This window comes from Macadamia integrifolia, unplaced genomic scaffold (assembly GCF_013358625.1).
Source record: "Macadamia integrifolia cultivar HAES 741 unplaced genomic scaffold, SCU_Mint_v3 scaffold812, whole genome shotgun sequence".
In the NCBI taxonomy this organism is placed as follows: domain Eukaryota; kingdom Viridiplantae; phylum Streptophyta; class Magnoliopsida; order Proteales; family Proteaceae; genus Macadamia; species Macadamia integrifolia.
In genome coordinates, this window is record NW_024870544.1 from 261,495 (window position 1) to 286,033 (window position 24,539).

The window sequence follows — 24,539 nt, forward strand, 5'->3', positions numbered from 1 at the left end:
TGCCTTTCCTGATGAAGGAATCGTAGTAGTAGAGGAAGAAAATATGATTAATGAATGGTAGTTATTCTTTGAAGGAGTGGCCAATCAGAAGGGATGTGGTGTAGGATCACTCCCGATGGCCTTTATTTGCCTTCATCATTTTTCCTCGACTTTCCTTGTACCAACAATATTTCTGAATATGAAGCTTGTGCTTTAGGGCTCAAAACTGCTTTAACTATTGGGGTGAAAAGGATTAAGGTTTACGGTGATTCATCCATTGTCATCTGTTAGAAACAGGGAAAGTGGAAAACTAGAGATAAGAAGCTGAAATCATATCAAGAACATTTGGAAGAGGTGATTCAACACTTTGAGAAGATTACGTTCGAATACTTCCGGAGGGATAATAACAGGTTTGATGATTCCCTTGCAACCTTGGCTTCTATGGTAGAGTGCAACCCTATGGCTAGAGTCCGACCATTCTTGGTAGAACAAAGAAGCAAGCCCATTTATCAGAATACAGTGAACTCTCTCACCGTGGATAGTCGGTCTTGGTTTGCCACTTAGTGGATTTCATCAGGGAAAGGAAGTATCCAGTTGAAACAACTGACAGAGAAAAGAAGTTTCTGAGGAGATATGCCACCCAGTTTATTCTCCAGGAGGATTTGTTATAGAAAATATCCTATGATAGAATACAGTTGTTGTGTGTAGATGAGGAACAAGCTACCACTATCATGGAAGAAATTCATCAAGGTCTCTATAGACCCCACATGAATGCTAAGACGTTATCTAAGAAGATCCTCTGGCTAGGATATTACTGAAACATAATAGAAGCAGATTGCATGGACTTTGTCAAGAAATGCCACAAGTGTCAGATATTTCCTTCCATAGACAAGATAGGTAAGTAACAAGGTGGGGAGAAAACTCTTGGGGTGGGTGGAAGTTCACTTTCTCCTCTGGGTCCATCGTCTCGAGCCCATAATGTCGGTCGATGTACGTAGGCAAATAAAAGGATGTGTGAGTCAATCCTATCAACTTGACATAATTGTAGCTAGGGGTCTTCATTAGAAAATTTTCTTATGGCCTCCCGGGGCACCTACATACGATATCTTACATAGTCCTTTCCTATAGGTACTACTCCCAATCAGTGATAAGGTCAAATTCTAGAATTTCCCTCTTGTCCTGTTAGTAAAGAGCTTCGAGTGGGCCTCCTTTTAATGGTTTGGTTAACTTCAGTTTCTTGGAACCAAATTTGAAAAATATTAGGACTCCCTTGATAATGGTCTAGTTCGAATCTGTGTCCACGGCTCATGTCATCAAATCCCTTAAATATTTCTGCAAGAATTGTAGGGATGATGTCACATCTTTTCTTCAACTGTTTTACCACCTCAACCAAAATGGGCGGTGCACCACGCCCAAGAGTTCGGAGAACATAGCAAGCTATCATGCAAAGTAAATAAGTATCCTGTGATCTCTGTTGATGGATTCCTCTCAGTGGTAGATATTGGACAAAGATCTGGGCCACCTTCAAAATGTCGATCTTCCCATATATGACGAATTGCTTCATTTCCTCTTCTTGCCATCCGAATAATTCTTGAATTTCCTCTAAATAATCTTTCTTCGAAGGTGGTTGAAACAAACTTCCTTTGGGTGGAGATAACATACAAACTCGGAATTCTTTGAGAGTTGGGTAGATCTCCACTAATCCAAATCGAAATACATATAGATTGGCATCCCAATGTTGAGGCACCTGTCGGAGCAATTGTTGATGCAATTTCACACCCAATTTTACCGAGAAATGACACATTCATGGATTCCAGCAATCCTGGTACCCCCATGTTCATATCCAAGGTCCATTTCCTCAACGTCCCATCTAACGTGGTCATGAATTTTCCTGAAACCATCACAAACAAAAGAGATATGATGATTTATTAAAGCATTACTCATTAGCTAATGTCCCAAACAAACCATTACCACTGTTGCATCAAGCTCTTTTTTTTTTTACTAATCAAGGATGGGGAATAAACTGGCCTTGATAAACTGGTGCCGGGTGGCGATTTTCCTTTAGGGGATGGAATCTGGGATAAGCGTTTGACGGACCATCGGTGAATGATAGATATCTAATGGCCTTGCATGCCAAATGGCGATTCTTGGGGGACACAAACTATGTTGATCGTATAAGATACTTAAATTATTAATCTAAGAACCAATTTATTGCCTTTAGATGGTTGAGACCGCACTTGCACATGTCAAGTTGCCTACATATCCCTCAAAAGGAATCAAATCTGATGTAGTTTGGGCTATTCACCCTTTTAGACATAATATTTCTTGAGTTGATCCATGTTGACCAGTCTGGGTATTTCTTTGCCATTGTGGTCTATGAGTTACACAGCTTTGCCTAGTAAAATCTCTTTGACAATGAAAGGGCCACTCCAATTGGGCAAAAATTTTCCTCTTGGGTCATGAATTGGGGCTCTTTGTTCTCAAAGAACAAGTTCACACTCTTCTATGTGGCAGTGCTTCACATTCTTGTTAAAGGCCTTGGCCATTCTCAGTTAATATTTTTTCAGATTATCCATAGCTTTCATGCGCTTTTCATCGAGAAAATTTAGCTCGTCATTTTTAGCTTTCACCCACTCTTCTTCAGGTAGCTGACTATCAAGAAGCACCCTTAGGGATGGTACTAGGATTTCCATGGGTAGCACCGCCTCAACCCCACATAACAAAGAGAAAGGGGTTACCCCTGTCGAGGATCGTACAGAAGTCTGGTATGCCTATAAGGCATGGTGTAACTTATCAGCCCAATCCTTGTGTGTTTCCTCCATTTTTTGTAGAATGACTTTGATGTTTTTGTTGGCTGCTTCTATTGCCCCATTGGTCTGTGGCCTTTAAGCGGTAGAGCGGTGCCTTCTGATACCGAACTTTATACAGATTTTATCGGTCTTGCCCCAGAAATGGGATCCCTAATCTGATATTAATTCTTGAGGCACTCCATACTAAATAATGATGTTTTCTTGAATGAAGTCAGCCATCTTAGCAAATGTGAGGACCGCATAGGTTTGAGCTTCTACCCACTTGGTGAAATAATCAATGGCTACCAAGATGAACTTTTAATTTGGAGATGATGGAGGCAAAAAAATGCATGGAGGAGATCCAGGCTGAAATTGACAGAGATCGGATAAGCGACTCAATTTATGCAAAAGAAGTTGATGCAAAGACCAGAAACCTGAAGGCCATGCAAAATTATGAGAAATTGTGGGCTGAAAAATCTCGTTCTAGATGGAGGGATCAAGGAGATAGATGCTCAAAACTTTTTCACATCTCAGTGAAGATGCAGCGAATGAAGAACTCTATTAAATCTCTGAAGATGGATGATGGGACCCTGATCTCTGATAAAGCGCAGATCAAGGAATACGTCACGGATATTATGAGCTTTTTCACAAAGGTATTCCCCTGACCAATCACATGGATTTATTGCAATGCATTCCAAATGTTTTGGAAGAATGGGATAGAGGTCGATTAGATGGTATTCCATCTGACACTGAGATCAAGGGTGCGGTGTGGGATCTTGATCCAGATAGTGTGCCTGGTCCAGATGGATTTCCTGGAGCTTTTTATAAATCATGTTGGGACATCATATCTTCAGATGTGCAAGGCTATCAGATGGTTTTTCAGAACCGGTTTCATGCCTTACGGAATTAATAATAATTTTCTGGTCTTGATTCCTAAATTTGAAGGAGCACTATCCCTGGACAAATTCAGGCCATTGTGCATGGGAAATTTTTTTTTGCAAAATAATATCAAAGGTTCTGGCTATACGATTATCGTGTGTTCTTCCAAAAATTATTTCTGAGGAGCAAGGGGCCTTCCAGAAAGGGAAGATCATTCATTCTAACATATCTTTGGCCTCGGAGCTGGCCAACATGATGTTTGCATCCACAAGAGGAGGAGGTATGGGTTTAAAAATTGATATCCAGAAGGCGTTCGACACCATCTCTTGGAATTTTATTTTCCATGTTCTGAGGAGATTGGGCTTCTCTGAAAAATAGATCTCTTGGATCCATCAAATCCTTACTTCTGCCAGAATATCAGTTCTGCTAAATGGTGGCCCTGTTGGATACTTTGGTGTGGAGAAGGGTCTGAGACAAGGAGATCCGATCTCGTCGATGCTGTTTATAATTGCTGAAGAGGTTCTTTGTAGAGGCTTATCTGAGCTCCTAGCCAATAATAGCATTAAAGCTCTATCGAGTCCCCGTGGTGCTATTATCCCTACACATATTCTATTTGCCGATGACGTATTTATCTTCTCAAATGCATCCATCAGGTATGTTAAAAATCTCCATATTTTTCTCTCTAAATACCAGAGCTTCTTCGGCCAAAAAATAAATTTAGACAAAAGCAAGCTTTTCTTGGGATCTGTTCATGCCCCTAGAAAGCAAGCCATTGCAGAAGAGCTTGGTATCTCCATTTGTCACTTCCCCACCCGCTATTTGGGGGTCGAGATCTTTAAGGGAAGGGTGAAAAAGGAGTCGCTAATCCCCATTATGGATAAAGTTAAAGGACGGCTAGCAGGATGAAAAGGGAAGATTTTGTCCATGGCTGGATGAGTGGAATTGGCCCGCTCTGTGATCTTGGGAATGATGAACCATAGTTCAGCCGTATATTGGTGGCCTTCATCCCTTATTGCAACAATGGAGAGGTGGATGAGGAATTTCATCTGGACAGGTGAGATTGATACTGCAAAAAAAATATCAGTCAGATGGGATCTGTGTTGTAGGCCTAAGGATGAAGGTGGGTTGGGGCTGCGAAGGCTCAGAGACATAAACAAAGCCATGCTCTGTAATATGGTCTGGAGGGTCAAGCTTGAGAAATCCATAGCATGCAATTTTTTAAGGGCGAGATTTTCTGAGGGGTGATGGTTCCTTCAAAAAGTCCTATAAGCCTTCTTCGATTTGGCCTAGCTTTAGGAAGATGTGGGAGTTCGTGGCCTCCAAAGAAGCCTGGACGATTGGAAATGGGAAAAACATTAATTTCTGGTCGGATAAATGGTTGGGCGGAAAGTCCATCCTAGAGCTAGTTGGCCTGGAGGGAGAGTCGAGTCTTCACTGCAAGGGAAAGGTCAGTGACTTCATTGACAATTTCAAATGGAAATTGCCAAATGTTATTTCCCCTTTGCTGCATGATATTTTTGAGAAAATTCGAACTATTAAAATTCCCTCTTATACCTGTGAAGATATGTGCCTGTGGAGTCTATCTTCTGATGGGATTTTCAACTCTAATTCTGCCTAGGAAGATATTAGGATCCGTAACCCGAAAGTGCCATGGTTCTCTCTGATTTGGGGCAAAAAGGTGTAGCCCAGGGTGTCTATCTTTGGTTGGAGAATGGTGCACGACAAGCTCCCTACAGATGACGCTGTTCAGAAGAGGGGCATAGCCCTTGTCTCTAAATGCAGCTTATGTGGAATGGAGGCTGAGACATCGACTCATGTTTTCCTTCAATGCTCCTACTCAGAGGATATATGGCTCTTTTTTTGTGAGTGCTTCAATGTGCCATGGAAGAAAGCTGAAACCATGGCCGATTTCCTCAAATGGTGGAGAAGAAAACAGATATCTGTTTGCTGCAAAGAGGCGTGGATCATGGGGTTACTAACAGTGGCTGATCATATTTGGTGCGAAAGAAATAGTAGAAGGCATGATGGCAAGGCAAGACCGGCAAGATACCTGAAGCAGATGATTCTAGAGGATATACAGTCTGCTAAGCCTCGCACCAAAGATGAAGTTAAGACAACGACTGATCTCATTTGCTGCAGGAAGCTTGGTATTCCGATTCAGTGTTCTCCCCCTCAATCGATCTTAGAGGTTTTCTGGTGCAGGCCCGAGGTAAATTGGATTAAATTGAATTTTGACGGAAGCTCAAGGGGGAACCCAGGTCGCGCAGGTGCAGGCGGGATTTTTCGTGATCACAAGGGAGGCGTTCTTCAATCCTATAAAATTTTTATGGGAGTCTTGGAAGTCTTCGAAGCTGAAGTCGAAGGCCTTATGGTGGGGCTGATGCGAGCTCGGGAGCTAGGCATTACATGTCTGTGGGTAGAGACGGATTCTAGTGTTGTTGCAATCTCTATCCAGCAAAAGAAAATTCCATGGTTTGCATTGCAGAGATGGATCTTTTTGCAACCATATTTGGAGAGTATCACATGGAAAATAACTCACAACTTCAGAGAAGCGAACTCAATTGCCGACCACCTGGCTAGAGATGAGGCGAAGACAGGGATATCAACCACAAATATCGATTTCCCTGCCCACATTAAGGATCTTATAAGAAGAGATGCCGAGGGCAGGCCAAACTACAGATTTGATTAGTGCGCTTCTCTTTCCTCTGCTGATGGCAATGCCGAAGGTGGGGGTCAGGGAACCGATTTTATTTTTGCTTCAATCAATTTTTTCAGTTGGATGTAACTCTGTTAATTTTTCCCATTTTTCTTCATTTTAATATAATGATTTTCTAGCGAAAAAAAAAATAATAATTTATCATTATCATATATGATTTTAATTTGAATTTTGTACTTATCATTTTATGTGGTTTCAATATAGGTTATGTATTATTCCATGTGATGTCTTAATAGTTTTGCAATTATTTCGTGCAATAGTATACATGTGTTACATTATCTCATGTGACAAAGCTTCCATATTGGCTTAGTTGTTAAAATTCTCGGGGGAGAATATTCGAAATCCAAGTAGCTGGTAGACAAATTGATTTATCGGGCAAGGTGGATGCCTATCACCTTCCCGCCACTCTCGTAACTTGATATGGACCTATCTCCCTGATAGCAGACCATATGAAGTCAAACTCGGTGGTTCGATCCTTCAATTGGAATCAAACCCCCAATCTGAGCTCAATCCCCTAACCGGAATTGGGCTCCACAACAAGGTTCTAGGCCCTAAATCCTAGATGGCGACTCCAAAAATCACCCTGCAAGGCAAACAGGTGAGAGGAAATAAGCAGGAAAATAATAATAGGAAACATTCCACATGAACCCAGGGAATGAAGGAGAAAAGGTGTGAGGGGTAGCAGTTGGTGAGCTACGAACTTGGTACGAGCCGTAAACTCAAACTTCCTAAGTTTGATTCCCAATAGGCACACCTTGGGCCACTCACATGGGGGTGTTTAGTGCTTTTCACTGCTTTCAGTGAAATTTAAATGGTTTTCATTCAACCCAGGTATGACCCTATCCATTCGGTTGTGGGATCAGTGTGGACCCACGGGACTAGTCAGGCCGAAGGCCTAGAAATCGGTTGTTAGCAAAAAAAAAGTAGGCAGTGGAATGGCTGGGCCAATTGGTGCGGAGAAGAGTGACAAGAGGTATTAGGATAATAGGATGACACCGTTTGGCCTAAAAGGGGGCAGCTTCTCATATGTCCACCGTTTGGCCTAATTCTCTAATTTTTATATTCTTCAAAATCAATTGGGATGCCCAAGATAGGCATAGATACATGTTTATGTAGTGCAGGAAAGCAATTATTTGTGTTTTTGGGTTAGAGTGTCTACTAATGGCGATGACAAAGGTGGACTTCTTTCCAAATTTTGGGTTTTCCATTTTTTCTCAATCCAGGTATGCCCCAGCTATAATCATGTACATCAGATTTAGATTTTTCTTTACAATAATTTGTTGATCTTTAGAAGAAGAAGAAGAAAAAAAAAATTAATCTATCTTTATTGAAAAAATATAAGTTGTCATTAGCAACTGATGTTCAAGTTTAATTGAAAATCATCGATTGGAAATACAATTTTCAAGTAGTGGTTAGATTTGGTACTTTAGTGCAGCTGCTTATATTTGATCAATTGTGGATGTATACAATTACATCAATAAGCAACGGGGAAAAAAAAAGAGAGTACATTAAGTTAGAGTTGATTGGCAGCCATGGAATAATTATCTACGCAAAATTAATTTCATAGATTAGGTATTACTATTCTATCTACATCACCTTACCTTCTTTCTTTGACAAGGAGAACATCCTCACACTACAATCACATACGAGAGAAGTATAAGAAAGCACATTTCCTTTATCTTTTCCTATCTATTCAAGCTCATTCAACAAAAAAGGAGAAATCAAGTTCTCACAAACAATCGTGGAAAAATCCTATTCATTCCCATGAAAACCTGAACAAGAGAAAGAAATGGTTCCACACAAGAACCCACTGCTTCTTACTTTTCTTTTTCTATAAGAAAAAAGGTGAGAATGAACAACATTTGGGTCTATCTTTTTCAACGTCAGGAGAAACCTAATATTGTGTACATATGGATGGCTCACCTATTTGTAGCATAAAACAAGTTTGTTTAGGGCTGAATTTTCTAGAAATTAGGAAATTAAAAGTGTTTGGTATTCACATGTCAAGTTTAAATAAATTGCAATTGGCAAGGCACTAAAATGAAACTTTAAAAAATATAAAATTGATAAAAATGACTTTTTGAGCAAGCGACATAGAAGGAGTGCATCAATAGGATGCAAAACGATTGCATAAATAAAATGGTATGAAGATCTTTTCATACCAAAATGAGAGATATAAAGAGAGAATACTAGGGTACCCTTCCCAGACAGGTCAGAGAACTTATTTCTCTTAGATTATTTTCAAATGAATCATTCATAACTACTCTATGAACAGTATATAAAAATTTCTTGCAAATAAACATTTGATAACATAAGTAAACAAAGTCGGAGAAGAACATGTATGTCAAAGGTGTGATGGTAATCCATGGCTGCCGACCCCATAATTTACGCTTTAGGTGGCATAGCCCATGATTCAACATATGCCGACCCCATGATTTACGCTTAAGGTGGCATAGCCCAAGTTTCAACATATGGTGCCAAAATGGGCCCCACCCACATTCGCTAAGCTTTGGCTTCAAATTACATAGGTCTGAAACAAAGAATTATGCATATCTGATTGACACGTGTCAGTCTGATACAGCCCCATTATCTATATAAATGGGCACCCCCGGTCCTCATAGTTTATGCAGGAAAAAAACAGAAAGATGTCCCTCCTAGTGTTTCTCCTCCTTGGAGTGGTGACTCTCACCACCCCCACTACCTTGGCCGATTACCACAAGCCTCCCTACTATGCAAAGCCACCAACACCTTTGCACAAGCCTCCTCCAGTAGAGAAGCCACCCACTCCAGTTTATAGTCCACCGGAGAAAGAGAAGCCACCACCAACTCCTATGTACTCACCACCCAAGGGGGAGAAACCGCCACCACCAAAGTACAAGCCACCGACTCCTGTGTACACACCACCCAAGGGAGAGAAACCACCACCAAGTCCTGTGTACGGGGAGAAACCACCACCAACTCCTGTTTACACTCCGCCCAAGTTGGAGAAACCACCACCACCCAAGGGGGAGAAGCCACCACCAAATCCTGTGTACAAACCACCCAAGGGGGAGAAACCACCACCACCTAAGGCAGGTCCTCCATATGGTCACCCTCCATACTACAAGTCTCCACCCCCTGGCCACCCCAACTAAGTGATTTGTTAGTAGGTTACTTGAAATGGGTAATCATAGATAGATCGGTCGTATAGAGGTACTAGATATGAATAAGAGGTTTCTTACATGAGAGGTGAATATATTATCGAGTTGAAACTTCCACTGCTTACTGTAGTGTGTGGAGGAATAATGTTCTATTTGTATGTGACAATGGAGCTGAGAAATGTCATGTGCCATGTATGTAATGTAAACCAGTGGAGCTCCAGTTTTTATATCAAATCTGCATTTTCGTATCTTCTATGTTGTATCAGCTCGTATTGATATCGGTCAATATTGATACTCGCCAATCTTGGATTGGGTATCAATATCGGATCAGGGTTAAAATTATTAAAAAAAAAAATGATAAAATTGGTCGATTCAAATCGATACAGACCAATTAAAATCAGTATCAAATCGATATCAACTGAGATCAATACCAATCCGATACCCAAGCTTTGAATCCCTGTTTGGGATCGTATCACGGATAGCATTTTCTTTCTGGTTAAGAAATATATGAATAATCTACACACAGCGATTTGGAATTAATTTTCTCTAAACCAAAAAGCATGTACTCTCTAGTTTTGCCACATGGAAAATGGAAACCGGTAGGCTTGACTGTGAAAGCAGAGCTAAGGTGGTAAAGCACTTAATTAAGTGGAGTTTGTGTCTAGTTTTGAAGCTTCAAGCTCGAATGATTTCTAAGCCATTCTTTGGTTTAGACTTTAGAGTAGAGGTTGCACCAACCCAAAAGTTTCCATCCATTCCAATTTTATTTTGACTTGAGTCATTTCAAAGTCGTATGGAATTGGTTAGATCGACCTGAGTCAAAATTGAAAATCCAATATGTAGAACACATGTGGCAAAGTCAGAACCATACAGTAAAGCTATAATAGTATGTAAGGTATGTGGGATACCAAGGCTTTTTTATTTTCTTTTGTTGCCTTTTGCTATGTAAAGGACTGGAGAATTATTTTATTAGCACAATTCGAACATAAAATGACTAGGGCAAGTAACTAAAAATTATGAAAGATACTATTTTATATTTTTGAGAAAAAAATCCTGCCTACTTATGTGTCTCTAGACCCAAAGATAGGTGGATGCAAATAGATGGCTTTACCCCCATGTGCCTCTGCACGTCCCCCATTGACCTATTTGCTAACGTAGTGGATACATGCGGACAAGATTTTCTCACCCTTATATCTTATATTCATCTTCATTGATGGTATATTTGTAATTTTACTAAAACTTCGAATTCGAGTGAGACAAATTTTCCTTGCTTACTTTGGACTAAAATTTGGCTATTGAAAGTATGTGAGCTCTTCTATTACCTTGACTAACCCATGTATTGTCAAGTGGTGGAAAATGAAACGTTATACTTCACTTAAAAAAAAAAAGGACCTATTTTTTTGTCAAAAGAAACGGAAAGTAATATTATTTATGAAGAATTTACAAATGAACCATGAACAAGCCAGAGTATGAAAGCAAACTGAAAGCAAACTAAAAGAAACTGAACACCTCAATAAATAGATATGAAAATATGGCAAAACATTAGGGCCCATTTGATAACACTTCAAGAAACGCGTTTTTTCCGTTTCTGTGGCAAGAAACGACAGAAACGGAACAAAAAACATTTGATAAAACTGTTTCGTTTCACTTGTTTTCAGAAATAGAAATTGAAATTTCTACCTATTTATGGTTCAAGAAACGACCCATCTACTTGTTTTTCCATTTCTGGAAACTACTCGTGGTCACTATGGACTTCTAGAAACATGACTTATCAAACACCTTCAATTCTGTTTCTGTTTCTAGAAATGGAAATTTATGTTTTTGCCGTTTCTTGAAACAGAAACGGCAGAAACGTTATCAAACGGGCCCTTAGAGAGCATATGACTAGCAATAATCGTTCCCACTATCTCGCTTATCATTGCTTGCTTGAGATCCTAGTTTGCATCCAGAAAAGGGGCCAACGCGGTTTATGCCTTGCCCAGGCCGATTGGCAACACTAGCCAACCAGTCAATGCTCCCAATCCCAAGTTGACATGATTGCAACAAGAGTTTGTTTTGGGACATTGGGCTGTAGGTGGTGCTGAAGGAGGCAAGGCAGTAGACACATTGGCATCCCAAAGTAGAATTGCATGACAATTTAATTTAAGATGCCCTTCTAGTGGAAGTGTCCATTGGAATGCTCCTCCCACTGCTACAGTGATGTCGGTTGCACATTATTTAGTTGGTGGGGTAGGACAAAGGCACCACTGAACTTAAATAAAGCCCCTTGAGCTTCTTGAACAACCTCCATTGGAGAACTGTTATGTCTCTAGCTTTATAACAAAGTCGTTGCAGGCATGCCAAATATACCAAGATATCCACATTGCATCTTATCTAGAATCATTTTCTTTTACTTTTGTTCCAAAGGAGGAAAACAAATTGATAGACTCTCTTGCCAGGTAGGCCCGGTTAGTAACGTGTAAGATTGATTGACCTCTTTCCACTTCATGGCTTCTTGAAGCCTGCAATTAATAATCCATGTGTAATACATGTCATCAACAGTGTTATGGTGAAAATATATACAACATTGACATCTCGACATGTGGAACCAAGGTCCAAACCGTACGGGATAGTGCCAAGTTGCTGGACCCAAACCATTGGACCAGAGTTAGTGATCAAGAAAGTTGGACCAAGAGTAACTTGTAGATCGCTTATCCCCAGATCATTGGATCCATCGCTCAGCTATAGCGTGACCGAGCCACTTATAGTAGTAACGAAGCGACCAAGCTACTCGAGGGAGCTCAGGAGACCTCCAGCTAAAGATCAAAAGGGAATCTACATCCGTAGCTCATAAATCGAGCAATTGAGCCACCGTTACTCAGAGAATCCATAGACACATGAAACTTGCTTATTGTAAGGAAGCTCACTCTTAATCAAATATGTAACCTTAAGCTAGGAGCAGATTTTTCCCAAACAGGAAAGAATCACCCAACAGGACTCCAAGGCATCCCTAGTGGGAAAGGGAATCCTTCAACGGGCCTTAATTGGGCTATAGACCTTTTTAACTTTAAACGGGCTTTAAACGAGTCCTCTTTAAAATTGGTCCATTAAATGTGTTTGAAGAGGAATACCAAAAAAATGAGGCAAAGATGGGCATAGCAAAGAAAAAGATCCAATAGTTAAAATGAATTAAGCCAAAGATGCGCAAAGTAACTAAATTACTAAAGTTCTCGATCTTTAATCCACGAAACTCAAATCAATTAAACTATACCTATATAACGCAAGTTTAGTAAGTTCAAATCAATTAAACTATGCATAAAAAAGATGAATGTTCATATAACAATTACCACCATCTCAATTGTACATATTGCATACCCTTAGAACTAAATACAAATAGTATTTAAAAAAACATAGAACTAATATTAAAGGGGTCGGGCTTGAACCCGACACGTTTATTAATCGGGCCGGTCTAGGTCGGGTCATAAACGCGTCAGGCTTGGTCGGGCCTACACCCAATCATAAGTGCAAAGAACTCCACCTCAAAATTTGATTTAATGCCTAGGAAATTTATGAAATCAGCAACCACCTCTGCTTTTTCGTTCCTGAGCAAACCACCTACTCCAAACTTCCCTGGCTTACCAAATGTGCATCCATCTATATTCAGCTTTAACCAGCCAGCCTGAGGAGGACACCAAAAAATTTCAAAAATTTCTTGAGGTCTTCCCCTCACCCCTGAAAAACCCAATCCTCTAGCACTCAGTAGATCCAATACCGAGATGAGCGAACCTGTGAGAATTAGAGATTGAGAGCTTATTTCGTTTCTCGAAGAACCAAAACACTGATCAACTAAATGAATAGGGTCATCATACTTTTTTCCATTCCTCTCCAGCTAGATAAAATATGGAATCAGAATAAAACCCTTCATCCAAACCCCTTTGAAAGACGTCTTCTTCGCCTGAGCCTTCCACTAAGTAGTTAACCTATCAACCCCATCAAATATTGGCCAATGTAAACAAAAACAACCACAGAATATCTACCACAAGGAAATCGCAAAAGAACACTCATAAAAAGAGTGATTCTTAGATTCCTCAGAGCGATCACACAAAACACATCGTGAATGGACTGTAACCCCTCGTTTTTTAACATTGTCATCCGTAGGAAATTTATTTTTCATTATTTGCCAGCAAAAAACAGATTGCCTAGGTTGGAGTTGAGCTTTCCAAGTCAAGGAGAACCACCCCACCTTAGAAAACTCCCATCTCACACTTTCCCAAGATGATTTAATGGTAAACACTCCAAAAGAGGTTGGCCCCCTTTTTTCCTGCTGAAAAATATTATTCATAAAAAGTGACTCCACCATGGGAAAGTTCCACTCACCTTGAGAGATAAAATCCGAGAATTTTGCTTGCATCCAAGTTGGTCCAACTACAAATCTGAAAGGACTTCAATAGAATTACTTCCCAACCAGCTATCCCTCCAAAAGTTAATCTTCCGACCATTCCCAATAGTCCACTACTCATGAGACTCCATCCATCGCCAAACCTTCTTAAGGCTTAGCCAAATCGATGAGGGAATGTGGCTAGTTTTCAGCGACTCATCAGGCTTTAAAAAACAAGCACGAAGGAAATTGTTCTCTAAAGAATTTTCATGCTTTATCTGCCATACTAATTTGGCTAAATAGGAAAAATTCACATGACGTAGCCTTTTGATACCTAAACCGCCCTCCTTCAAAGGTTTACAAGCTTCTTCCCACTTCACCACAATCTTCTTGCCTCTCTCCAAATCACCTGACCAAATGAAATTATGCATCTACTTTTCCACCACTTTAATAGAGCTCCTTGGCCACCAATAAATCCCAAAATTATGGATAGGGATACTATAAATCACCGACCTCACAAGCTCCACTCTACCAGCTATAGAGAGAAGCCTCCCCTTCCAACCTGAGAGTCTTTTCTTTATTTTATCCAGTAGAGGTAACAAATGGTCTTTCTTTACTCTCCCTTTAAATAGCTTCACACCAAATATTTTGTAGGCAGCCTCGCAGACTGGATACCCAAATAGTCGCTTATAAAATGCTTCCTATGGGGGGCCACACTCCCAAAAGATAAACTACTTTTTTCTAAGCTAAATTTTTGGCCTGAGAAAGCCTGATATTTAGCAAGAAAGGTCTGAAGATTTTTCCATACTTCACAGAGGCATTCATAAAAATAAAAATAACATTGGAAAACAGTAAGTGGGAAGGAGTAGACACACCTCGAGGACCAAGAAGCGGCTTAATTAGCCTGTCACACACCATACATCTTAAACCTCTGCACAACACCTCTTCCACCAAAATTAACAATATAGGAGATAAGGGGTCACCTTGCCGCAGCCTTCTACCAACCTCAAAAAATCCCATTGGCCCTCCATTCACCAACACTGAGATTCTAGATGAAATAAAAAGATGGTGAATCTAAGAAATCCACACTGTTGAAAAGCCAAAATTTTCTAGGGTAGCAAATAAAAAGTCCCACTTTAGGGAGCCGTAAGCTTTCTGAACATCCAGCTTCATACCACTACCCCTGACCGTTGCGTGCATCAGGTTTGACAACTCAGAAGCTAAACTGATGTTTGTTGAAATAACCTTCCCCTTCTTGAAGGCACCGTGTTCTTCTGAAATCAACCTAGGCAGCAAGGAAAGAAGCCTTGAAGACGTGATTTTTGTTAAAACTTTACAGTAGAAATTTCCCATACAGATAGGCCATAACCTATTTAAAGAGGAGGCACCCTCCACCTTAGGAATCAAGGAGATAAAGCAATTGTTTATCCCTTTAGGCAGATACCCTGAAACAAAAAAGCTTTTTCACAGCTATGTAGAAATCACCTTCAATAATCTCCCAACAGTTCCTAAAAAAACTACCTGAAAAACCATCAAGACTTGGCAAGCTCGCAAGGTCCGGGTCCCAAGCTGCCTTTTTTATTTCTTCCCAACCTGGGACAACCTCCAAAGCTTCCACATCCTCATCCACTAACGCCCTTGGAATACACTCCAAAAAATCATTGTGAACAGAGATAGGAGAAGCTTCATGAAACTTTTGAAAGCATTCAAACACATAGGAAAGAAAACCCTAATGATCAGAGACCCAGGAACCGTCCTCTTTTTTCATAGATGAAATCTGGTTTTTAGCCCTTCTCAACTTTACTGAAAGATGAAAGAACTTAGAGTTACAGTCACAATTCTTAATCCACCTCAATTTAGCTTTCTCAGACCAAAGTTTTTCTTGCATCTGAGTAGCCTTCAATAATATTATCTTCACATCAGCTTCTTTTCCAAACAATTCATCAGACATACCAGCCACCTCTATCTCATCTTACACCTTTTCGAGCTCCATCTTTGCCTTTTCAACCTCATATTTGGGAAAGTAGCTCTCGACCAAACCTTAAGCTTTTCCTTGACCCGCTTTAACTTCTGAGCAAGAACAAAAATGGGGTCACCCCTAACCTAAGCAATCCAAGCCTCCTCCGCAATTGACTAAAAATTAGAATTTTCCATCCAGAACCCATGAAGTCTAAAAGGGATATTTTTTGGCTTACGGACTGAATCAAACACAACTAACAAAGGCGCATAGTCCGAAGCCATGGACAACAAAACACGTTGCTGAATATTCTTGAAAATATCCAACCATTTTTCATTTCAAAAACTATGATCCAATACTGCTGCCACATGACCCCTTCTTCTATTATTCGTCCAAGTATAATTCTTTCCCTGAGAGGGAACAGGAAGCAAGGAACAAGCATCAACCATGGCCTGAAATTCAGCAGCCGAGCCCAGATTAAAAGCACCAGGACCTCTCTTTTCATGAGAGAACAGGGTCGCATTAAAATCCCCAATCACTGCCCAAGGGATCACCGCAGACACATGCATCTCTAAATCCAACCACAATTGACGACGAAAAATTTTGAATGAGCTAGCATGCACAAACGACATTCCCACCTTACTTCCTGCCCAATCGAACACAAGAGAGATGTGTTGATCGGACATTGCTGTGACTACAGGTCTTTGGATCCCAAACTTCCAAATAATCCATAAATTGTGGACTTTATCCTGTCTTTCATTATAAATAAAATCCACTGCATACCCCAACTTACTAAAATATAATGAAGAAAACTACATACCTTGACCATAGGTTCAGCCAAGCACAACACGTCTGGAAGATGCTCCTTCAACATCGACTTTAAAGCTTCAGTTCCAGCCAACTTCCTTACACCCCTTATGTTCCAATACAGAACATGCATTGATCACTTATTTGATGAAAAACCTTTGTCAGACTTCTTGGTCTGACCTACTGCCTTATTCTTCATCTTGGCACCCACCACCATACTGCCTCCCTGCTTTTTCCTTACCGATACCGCCTTATCCACCATAGAGACTTCGGAGTGAACAACTGAAACCATGCCCCTTGTGCACTCCACCATAGGTAATGAAGAGACTATGCTCCTCCCTTAATTTAGACAACCTAAGGCGCAGAGAGCCTCCCCCACGACCTCGACCTTGTCCCACACCCAATCTCCTTGTTGAGCGGGAAGGGTACCGAGGCTCTGAAATTACAGGACTGCCCTCGTCTTCAACCTCCAACCTGGACGTCCCCTCCACCAAATGGGCCTCAGACGGGTCAGAGAGATCCACTGGCCGGACCATGGGCTCCTCCGGGTTTGGGTCAGACCCCTTTTCAGAGCCCTCATCCGAACCAACCTATTCCTCACTGTCCACTATATTACATGGAGACCTATCAGCACCCACCTTTTCCTTTCCTAAACAAGAGGAATTCATAACGGCAGGTTCCAAAACTATATGGATTCTGCTCCGTTCCACCAAACCGTTTTGAAAATTTGGGATAGGAGAATTAGTAGCACTTTTGGTAACTACTAAATTCTGCTGATGTGGCAAAGGACGCCTCTCAATAGAATTTGAATTTGAAGATTGAGAGTTTGCACCACGGTTGGAAACTTCCTTATATTGCTGTCCTCTAATAGAATTTAAACTTGAAGTTCGAGAGATTACACCACGGTTGGTAACTTCCATATTTAGTTGATGTGGCAGATTTTGCCCCTCCAATTGAGCTCCACCCACCGAGTTCTCCCCGTCTGAGTTAACTCTCTCTCTTCCTCGTACACCACCCCAGGAACCTTAGCAGCATTATCCTTAGCGCTCTGCCTTGCATCATCCAATTTTTTCTGCCTACAAGCAGAAACCTGATGACCATATCGCTTGCAATAGCCACAGCGACTCACACTATCTTCATATAAGACTTTTTGACGAAAGCCATACTCCTGGGTCGTACCTGGTTCAAGCCTCTCTACCTAGACTTCGTCAACCCTCAGCCATGTCGGAGATATCAATCTCCACTAGAATCCTAGCAAAATACCCTAGGAGGCCTTGCCTTGTGTGCTTGTCTAATGCCACAGGGCGTCCCACTGCCTTTGCTATTGAAAGCAATACGTTCTCATGCCAGTACTCGAGCGGCAAGTCTGGAAACGAACCCAAATCAACTTTGTAAAAGACTACTTCTCATGAATGTTGAAGTCTGGCTTCCAGTGCTGAAAACGGATCAGCTGCTCTCCTACCCTGAGCGGGCTCCTCCTCCATACCGTTGCCTTGTCCCCCTCACACTGGAACTGAAAGATAACAAAACCCTTTCCCAAGGGATGCATTGTTACTCCTTGGCTAAGATTCCTTTTCTCCCGAGCCTCCTTTCTCAAAGCGTCCAAGGAAATCCGACGAAAATCCACCCTACCGATTAAGGCAAATCGGAAGTTTTTCCTCTTTGATTCATAGCCTTTCTGTGGAACAACAATACGACGGATGTTCCCAGTCTGAATAGGTTCAGGAAGGGAATCAATAGCCGGCCAATTGGAAATTCCCATAGCCTTCGCATAAGAGCACTTTGGTGCAATAGCTTCTGATTCCCTAATAGGGGCTTGGAACGCAGGAACAGAATCCAGGGCTTCTGTTCCACCACCATCATCCTCCTCCTCCTCAACCACCAATATCTCCCCCAAATCTCCAGACACTCTAAATTAAGCATGTTCTCGAATATTCCAATATATGACCCTCATGGATCACAGATTAGATGAATAATTTTTGTCAAACTTTTTGGCTTATCCTGCTTTTTTCTTCTTCTGCTTTCCTCCCACCACCAAACCTCTAAGATCCTTTTCCTTCATTGTTGCCGCCCTATCCACAGCTAGAACCTTTGAGTGGATGATAGAAACTGCTCCCCCTGTGCATTGAACCTCTGGCATAGAGAACACCATGTGCTCCTCCCCAGTGTTGACATGGTCACGTTAAGAGCTTCCACAAATTCCACCTCTACCCCTACCCAATCTTTGGGAAGGGTACCTCGACTCTTGAATAGCCACGCCTACAACAGTCGGCCTTGAACTGGTTTCCTCCTACCCTTGCGTTTCTTGGATATTCCCCTAGGTCAGGTTTTCACATGGATGTGGGAAAAACCCATCAACTGACCCCTCATCCGACCCATCTACCTCACTTTCCATTTTTAGATGACATAAATAAAAACCATAACTGTCCTTGCCTAACCCAATCGGACTATGAATGGAAGATTCCAATTCAACTCGAATTCCTCCCTCAACATTTGGCAAGTTTAAATTTGGAAGATTTGATTATGATAGGAATTCAGATACTATCGGCTGATGTGGCAGATTGCCCCCTAACAGGACTTTCCTCAACTGAGTTAGCTCTTACTGAGTCAACTCCATCTTCAACATAAACGCCCCTGGTACCTTTGCAGATTTTTCAACCTCACATTGCTTCTCATCATCGAACTTACGCTGCCTGCAATTAGAGACCTGATGTCCTACTCGCTTACAATAACCACACCATTCCACATTAGCTTCATAAACCACCTTCTGACAGAACCCAAAAACTTGGGTTGTACCAGGTTCAAACCTTTCAACTTGAACTTCATCCACCCTCACTGCCGAATCAGATATATCGATCTCGACCAGCACCCTTGCAAAGTAACCAAGAAGACCTTGTCTCGTCCTCCTATCTAAGGCAACCGGGTGCCCCACTGTCTCTGCAATAGATAGAAGAATGTGTTCATGCCAATATTCCAATGGCAGATCAGGGAAACGGATTTAGACCAACTTTGTGAAAGATTGCTTTTCGTGGATATTAAAATCAGGCTTCCAAAGTTGGAAGCGAATCACTTGTTCTCCAACCCTAAGAGGGGTTCTCATCCACACCACTACCTTATCTCCCTTGCACTGGAACTGAAAAAATAAAAAAACCCTTTCCCAGAGGATGCGTTGTCACTCCTTGGCTTAAATTCCATTTCTCCCGGGCCTCTGGTCTCAAAGCATCCAAGGAAATCAAACGGAAATTTACTTTTATATGGACTGGAGAGGCTTCTACCACCAAAGCAATAACTGTCAAATGGGATTTTCTGTACAAACCTAAAAAGGAAGGAGGATTGGGAGTTAGACGGCTTAAGGATATCAATTTTTCCTTGTTAGCAAAGTTGGGATGGTTTATAAAGACTAACTAATCTTTATTTGGAAAATTTCTCAGAGGCCGCTTGGTTACTAAGAAGGGGACTTTAAAGAATGCTATATCTTCATTAATTCTTCCTGGTCTTCGTAAAATATGGGACTTTATTGGTGAATCTGAATGCTGGATTATAGGGGATAGCAGTTCCATTCAATTTTGGCAAGATCGCTGGTTGAAGAATGCCAAAATCACTGATATCCTAGGTATGCCCTCTTTATCTATAGTTTATGCAGTGAAAAAACAGAAAGATGTCTTTCCTAGTGTTGCTCCTCCTTGGAGTGGTGACTCTCACCACCCCCACTACCTTGGCCGATTACCATAAGCCTCCCTACTATGCAAAGCCACCAACACCTTTGCACAAGCCTCCTCCAGTAGAGAAGCCACCCACTCCAGTTTATAGTCCACCGGAGAAAGAGAAGCCACCACCAACTCCTGTGTACTCACCGCCCAAGGGGGAGAAACCACCACCACCAAAGTACAAGCCACCGACTCCTTTGTACTCACCACCCAAGGGAGAAAAACCACCACCAAGTCCTGTGTACACACCACCCAAGGGGGAGAAACCACCACCAACTCCTGTTTACACTCCGCCCAAGTTGGAGAAACCACCACCACCCAAGGGGGAGAAACCACCACCACCTAAGGCAGGTCCTCCATATGGTCACCCTCCATACTACAAGCCTCCACCCTCTGGCCACCCCAACTAAGTGAATTGTTACTAGGTTACTTGACATGGGTAATCATAGATAGATCGGTCGTAGAGAGGTATTAGATATGAATAAGAGGTGTTACCTTTGGTTTCTAACATGAGAGGTGAATATATTATCGAGTTGAAACTTCCACTGCTTACTGTAGTGTGTGGAGGAATAATGTTCTATTTGTATGTGACAATGGAGCTGAGAAATGTCATGTGCCTTGTACGTAATGTAAACCAGTGGAGCCCAAGTTTTTATATGAAATCTGCATTTTCGTATCTTCTAAGTTGTGTCGGCTAATTCGTATCTGTATCGGTCAATACTGATACTGGCCAATCTTGGATTGCGTATCAATATCGGATCAGGGTTTAAATCGTTAAAAAAATGGTAAAATTGGCCGATCCAAATCGATACAGACCAATCATAATCAATATCAAATTAATATCAACTGACACTGATACCAATCCGATACCCAAGATTTGAATCTCTGTTTGGGATCGTACCACGGATAGCATTTTCTTTCTGGTTAAGAAATATATGAAACTACAGAAACAGCGATTTGGAATTAATTTTCTCTAGACCAACAAGCATGTACTCTCTAGTTTTGCCAGATGGAAAGTGGAAACCGGTAGGTTTGAATGTGAAAGCAGAGGTTAGGTGGTAAAGCACTTAATTAGATTAGGTTGCACCAAACCAAAGGTTTCCATCCATTCCAATTTGATTTTGATTTGAATCATTTCAAAGTCGGACTGAATTGGTTAGATCGACCTGAGTCAAAATTGAAAATCCAATATTTAGAACACATGTGGCAAAGTCAGAACCATACGGTAAAGCTATAATAGTATGCAAGGTTTGTGGGATACCAAGGCTTTTTGATTTTCTTTTCTTGTCTTTTGGTATGTAAATGATTCGTGAATTATTTCATCAGCACAATTGCAATTTATAACTAAAATTATAAAAGTTGTCATTTATATTTTTGAAAAAAGAATCTTGTCCATTTACGTGTCTATACTCAAACATAGGCGGATGCAAAAAGACAATGTTTCCCCCCATATGCCTCCACACTTCCTCCCATTGAGTCCTGTGTGTTGGCAAAGTGGGTACAAGCAGACAAGACAATCTTGCCCTTATATTATATATTAGAGTTCTAAAAATTTGGTTATTTTACTAAAACTTTGAATTAGAGTTCTAAAAATTTTCCTTGCTTAATTTGGACTAAAATTTGGGTACTGAAAAGTATGTGAGGTGCATTCTCTATTAAGTGGACTAACCCATATACTGTCAAATGGTGAATAGGGAAACGTTATACTTCTCTAAAAAATTGAAACCAAGGACCTTTTTTTTATCAAAAGAACCAAAAAGTAATACTATCTATGAAGAGTTTACAAGTGGACAATGAACAAGCCAAAGTACAAAAGTAAACAAAAAGAAACAGAACACCCCAATGATTTGACATGAAAACATGGCAAAACATTAGAAGAGTTTGTTTTGGGACATTGGGCTGAAGGAGGGGCTAAAGCAGGCAAGGCGGTAGCCACACTGTTGTCCAAAAGTAGAAATGCATGATAATTTAATTTAAGATGCCTTTCTAGTGGAAGTGTCTATTGGGAATGCACGTCCCTCTGCTACAGTGATGTTGGTTGTACATTATTTGGTTGGTGGGGCAGGACAAAGGCATCACTGAACTTAAATAAAGCCCTTTGTGCTTGTTGACCAACCTCCATTGGAGAACTGTTATGTCTCTAGCTTTATAACAAAGTTGTGGGAATGTCAAATTTACCAAGATATCATTCAGATTACATCTTATTTAGAATCATTGTCCTTTGCTTTTGTTCCAAGGGTGGAAAATAAATTGGTTGATTCCCTTACAGGAAAGCCTGGTTCATAACATGTAGGATTGATCGACATCTTTCCACTTCATGGCTTCTTGAAGGCTGTAATTAAGAATTCATGTGTAATACATGTCAACAACAGTGTTATGGTGAAAATATACGCATCAGTGACATCTCCACATATGGAATCAAGGTCCGAACCGTATAGAGCAGGTCGAGTTGTTGGACCCAAATCATTGGACTGGAGTCAGAGATCAGGAAAGTTGGACCAGAAGTAGCCTAAAGATCAATTATCCCCAGATCATCGGATACCTAGCTTGGCTACCACGTGACCGAGCTACTCATAGGTGTAACCAAGAGACCAAGCTGCTCAAGGATGCTCGGGAGAACTCTAGCTAAAGATCTAAAGGGAATCCACATCTGCAGCTCGTTAATTGAGCTACTAAGTTGTCGTTACTTGAAGAATTCATAGACAAATGAAACTTGCTCACTATAAGGAAGCTCATTCCTAATCAAATACGTAACCTCCAAGCAAGGAGCAGATCTTTCCCCAACAATAAAGAATCACCCGACTCCAAGGAGTCCTTAGGAGGAAAGTGAATCCCTCACCAACAGGGATACCACCTATCCACACACATTCCAAACACGATTCCAATTATATTTGGACCCTAACCATATATGGACTCCTACCATAACTGGATTCCTATTAATCCTAGGGCAGCTACCAAGTTTGGACTTTCCACAACAACAACCTTGCCACAACTATTAATACTTAGGTAAACCCCCTTCAAAGGGATCGATACTTTTTCATTATTCTTGAACTACACTGTTTGCGTAGAGATCTGATCTAATTTAGGCAATGAAGAGTCCCCCACTAGATTAGCCCGATGTTCATTCTCCTCTGTCTGTTTCTCTTTATAGGTCACACAAGAAGACTAGAACGATTTCTTGCCACAACAAATAATAAAACAATGTTTATCAAAAAATTAATTAACTTTTACAAATAAATTAACAGCCAACACCATAAAAAACAAAAGTAGGAGAAGATCTAGCTTATCGATGTGTTATTTGTGTCACCTGACCAATGAATGGTCTACCCCGTAATTTGCGGTTAAGGTGGCTTAACATAAGTTTCAACGTATGGGACCCAAATTAATCTGACCCCATCCACATTCAATGGAGAAATGAAGACTCACTAGAGCCAAATTAATTAAGTCCAAACCTTTGCTTTCAAACTCAAATAATTTTGCCTCTACATTTGCTTTTATTTTGACGGGAAAACGTAGGTGCTAAAGCTGGGGAGAATCAAAGTCAAATATTGATATAGACCAATAAGTTCTAAAGCCTTTAATATAATAATTCTGGATATTGTAAATTCAAGACGTACGCTAGCGGAATTCATGAACTACTGATTTCTCCCTCTCCTAACATGTTCTTTTGTTTACCTGATGATAGTTAGGTCCCAAGAAGAGTTACCATCTATATAAGCTTCAGAGCTATTATAATGCTTACCTCATCTTACACTCTGAGGTTTCTCTAAAGTGTGTAAATGTAGAAGGGTTTGAAAAAGTTGATCGACAGACCCTAGTTCTGATCAATTCATATAGATTGATCATGTATGAAAACTAAAGCTTAGGATTTTTCTAACCAATCTCCATCAATTTTGTGCACTCATTTTGGATAATTTTAATATGATCTGAATCGAAGTCAGCCATGACCAATCCAAATCCCAGTTCTTGATTTTTAACCTTATATGTAATTTAGTGCAAATTTAATATTAGGGGTATGATATCATGTATTCCGTCGCTTGCTTTTCAGGTACCTATGACACTTCAATCACTACTATGCACTGTTGGATTTTTTTTCATTACTATATAATGTGATATCCTGATCTATCATATGGTAGATTTTTAAAACCATATGTTTAGATAAAATTTCATTCAATTGGATCACAAATTGACAAATGGAAGTGACCAAT

General features: G+C 40.7%; 2 protein-coding genes across 2 annotated transcripts; both read left to right on the plus strand.

Moving 5' to 3' along the window:
• Positions 1-3,100: 3,100 nt before the first annotated feature.
• On the plus strand, positions 3,101-4,553 carry LOC122070041. Its single transcript, XM_042634139.1, has 3 exons — positions 3,101-3,421; positions 4,026-4,300; positions 4,409-4,553. Exons 1-3 carry the CDS (start codon positions 3,101-3,103, stop codon positions 4,551-4,553), a joined length of 741 nt encoding a protein of 246 aa, XP_042490073.1.
• Positions 4,554-20,282: 15,729 nt separating this feature from the next.
• On the plus strand, positions 20,283-20,741 carry LOC122070042 (proline-rich extensin-like protein EPR1). The gene has a single exon (XM_042634140.1). It carries the CDS (start codon positions 20,283-20,285, stop codon positions 20,739-20,741), a length of 459 nt encoding a protein of 152 aa, XP_042490074.1.
• The last annotated feature ends 3,798 nt before the right edge of the window (positions 20,742-24,539 follow it).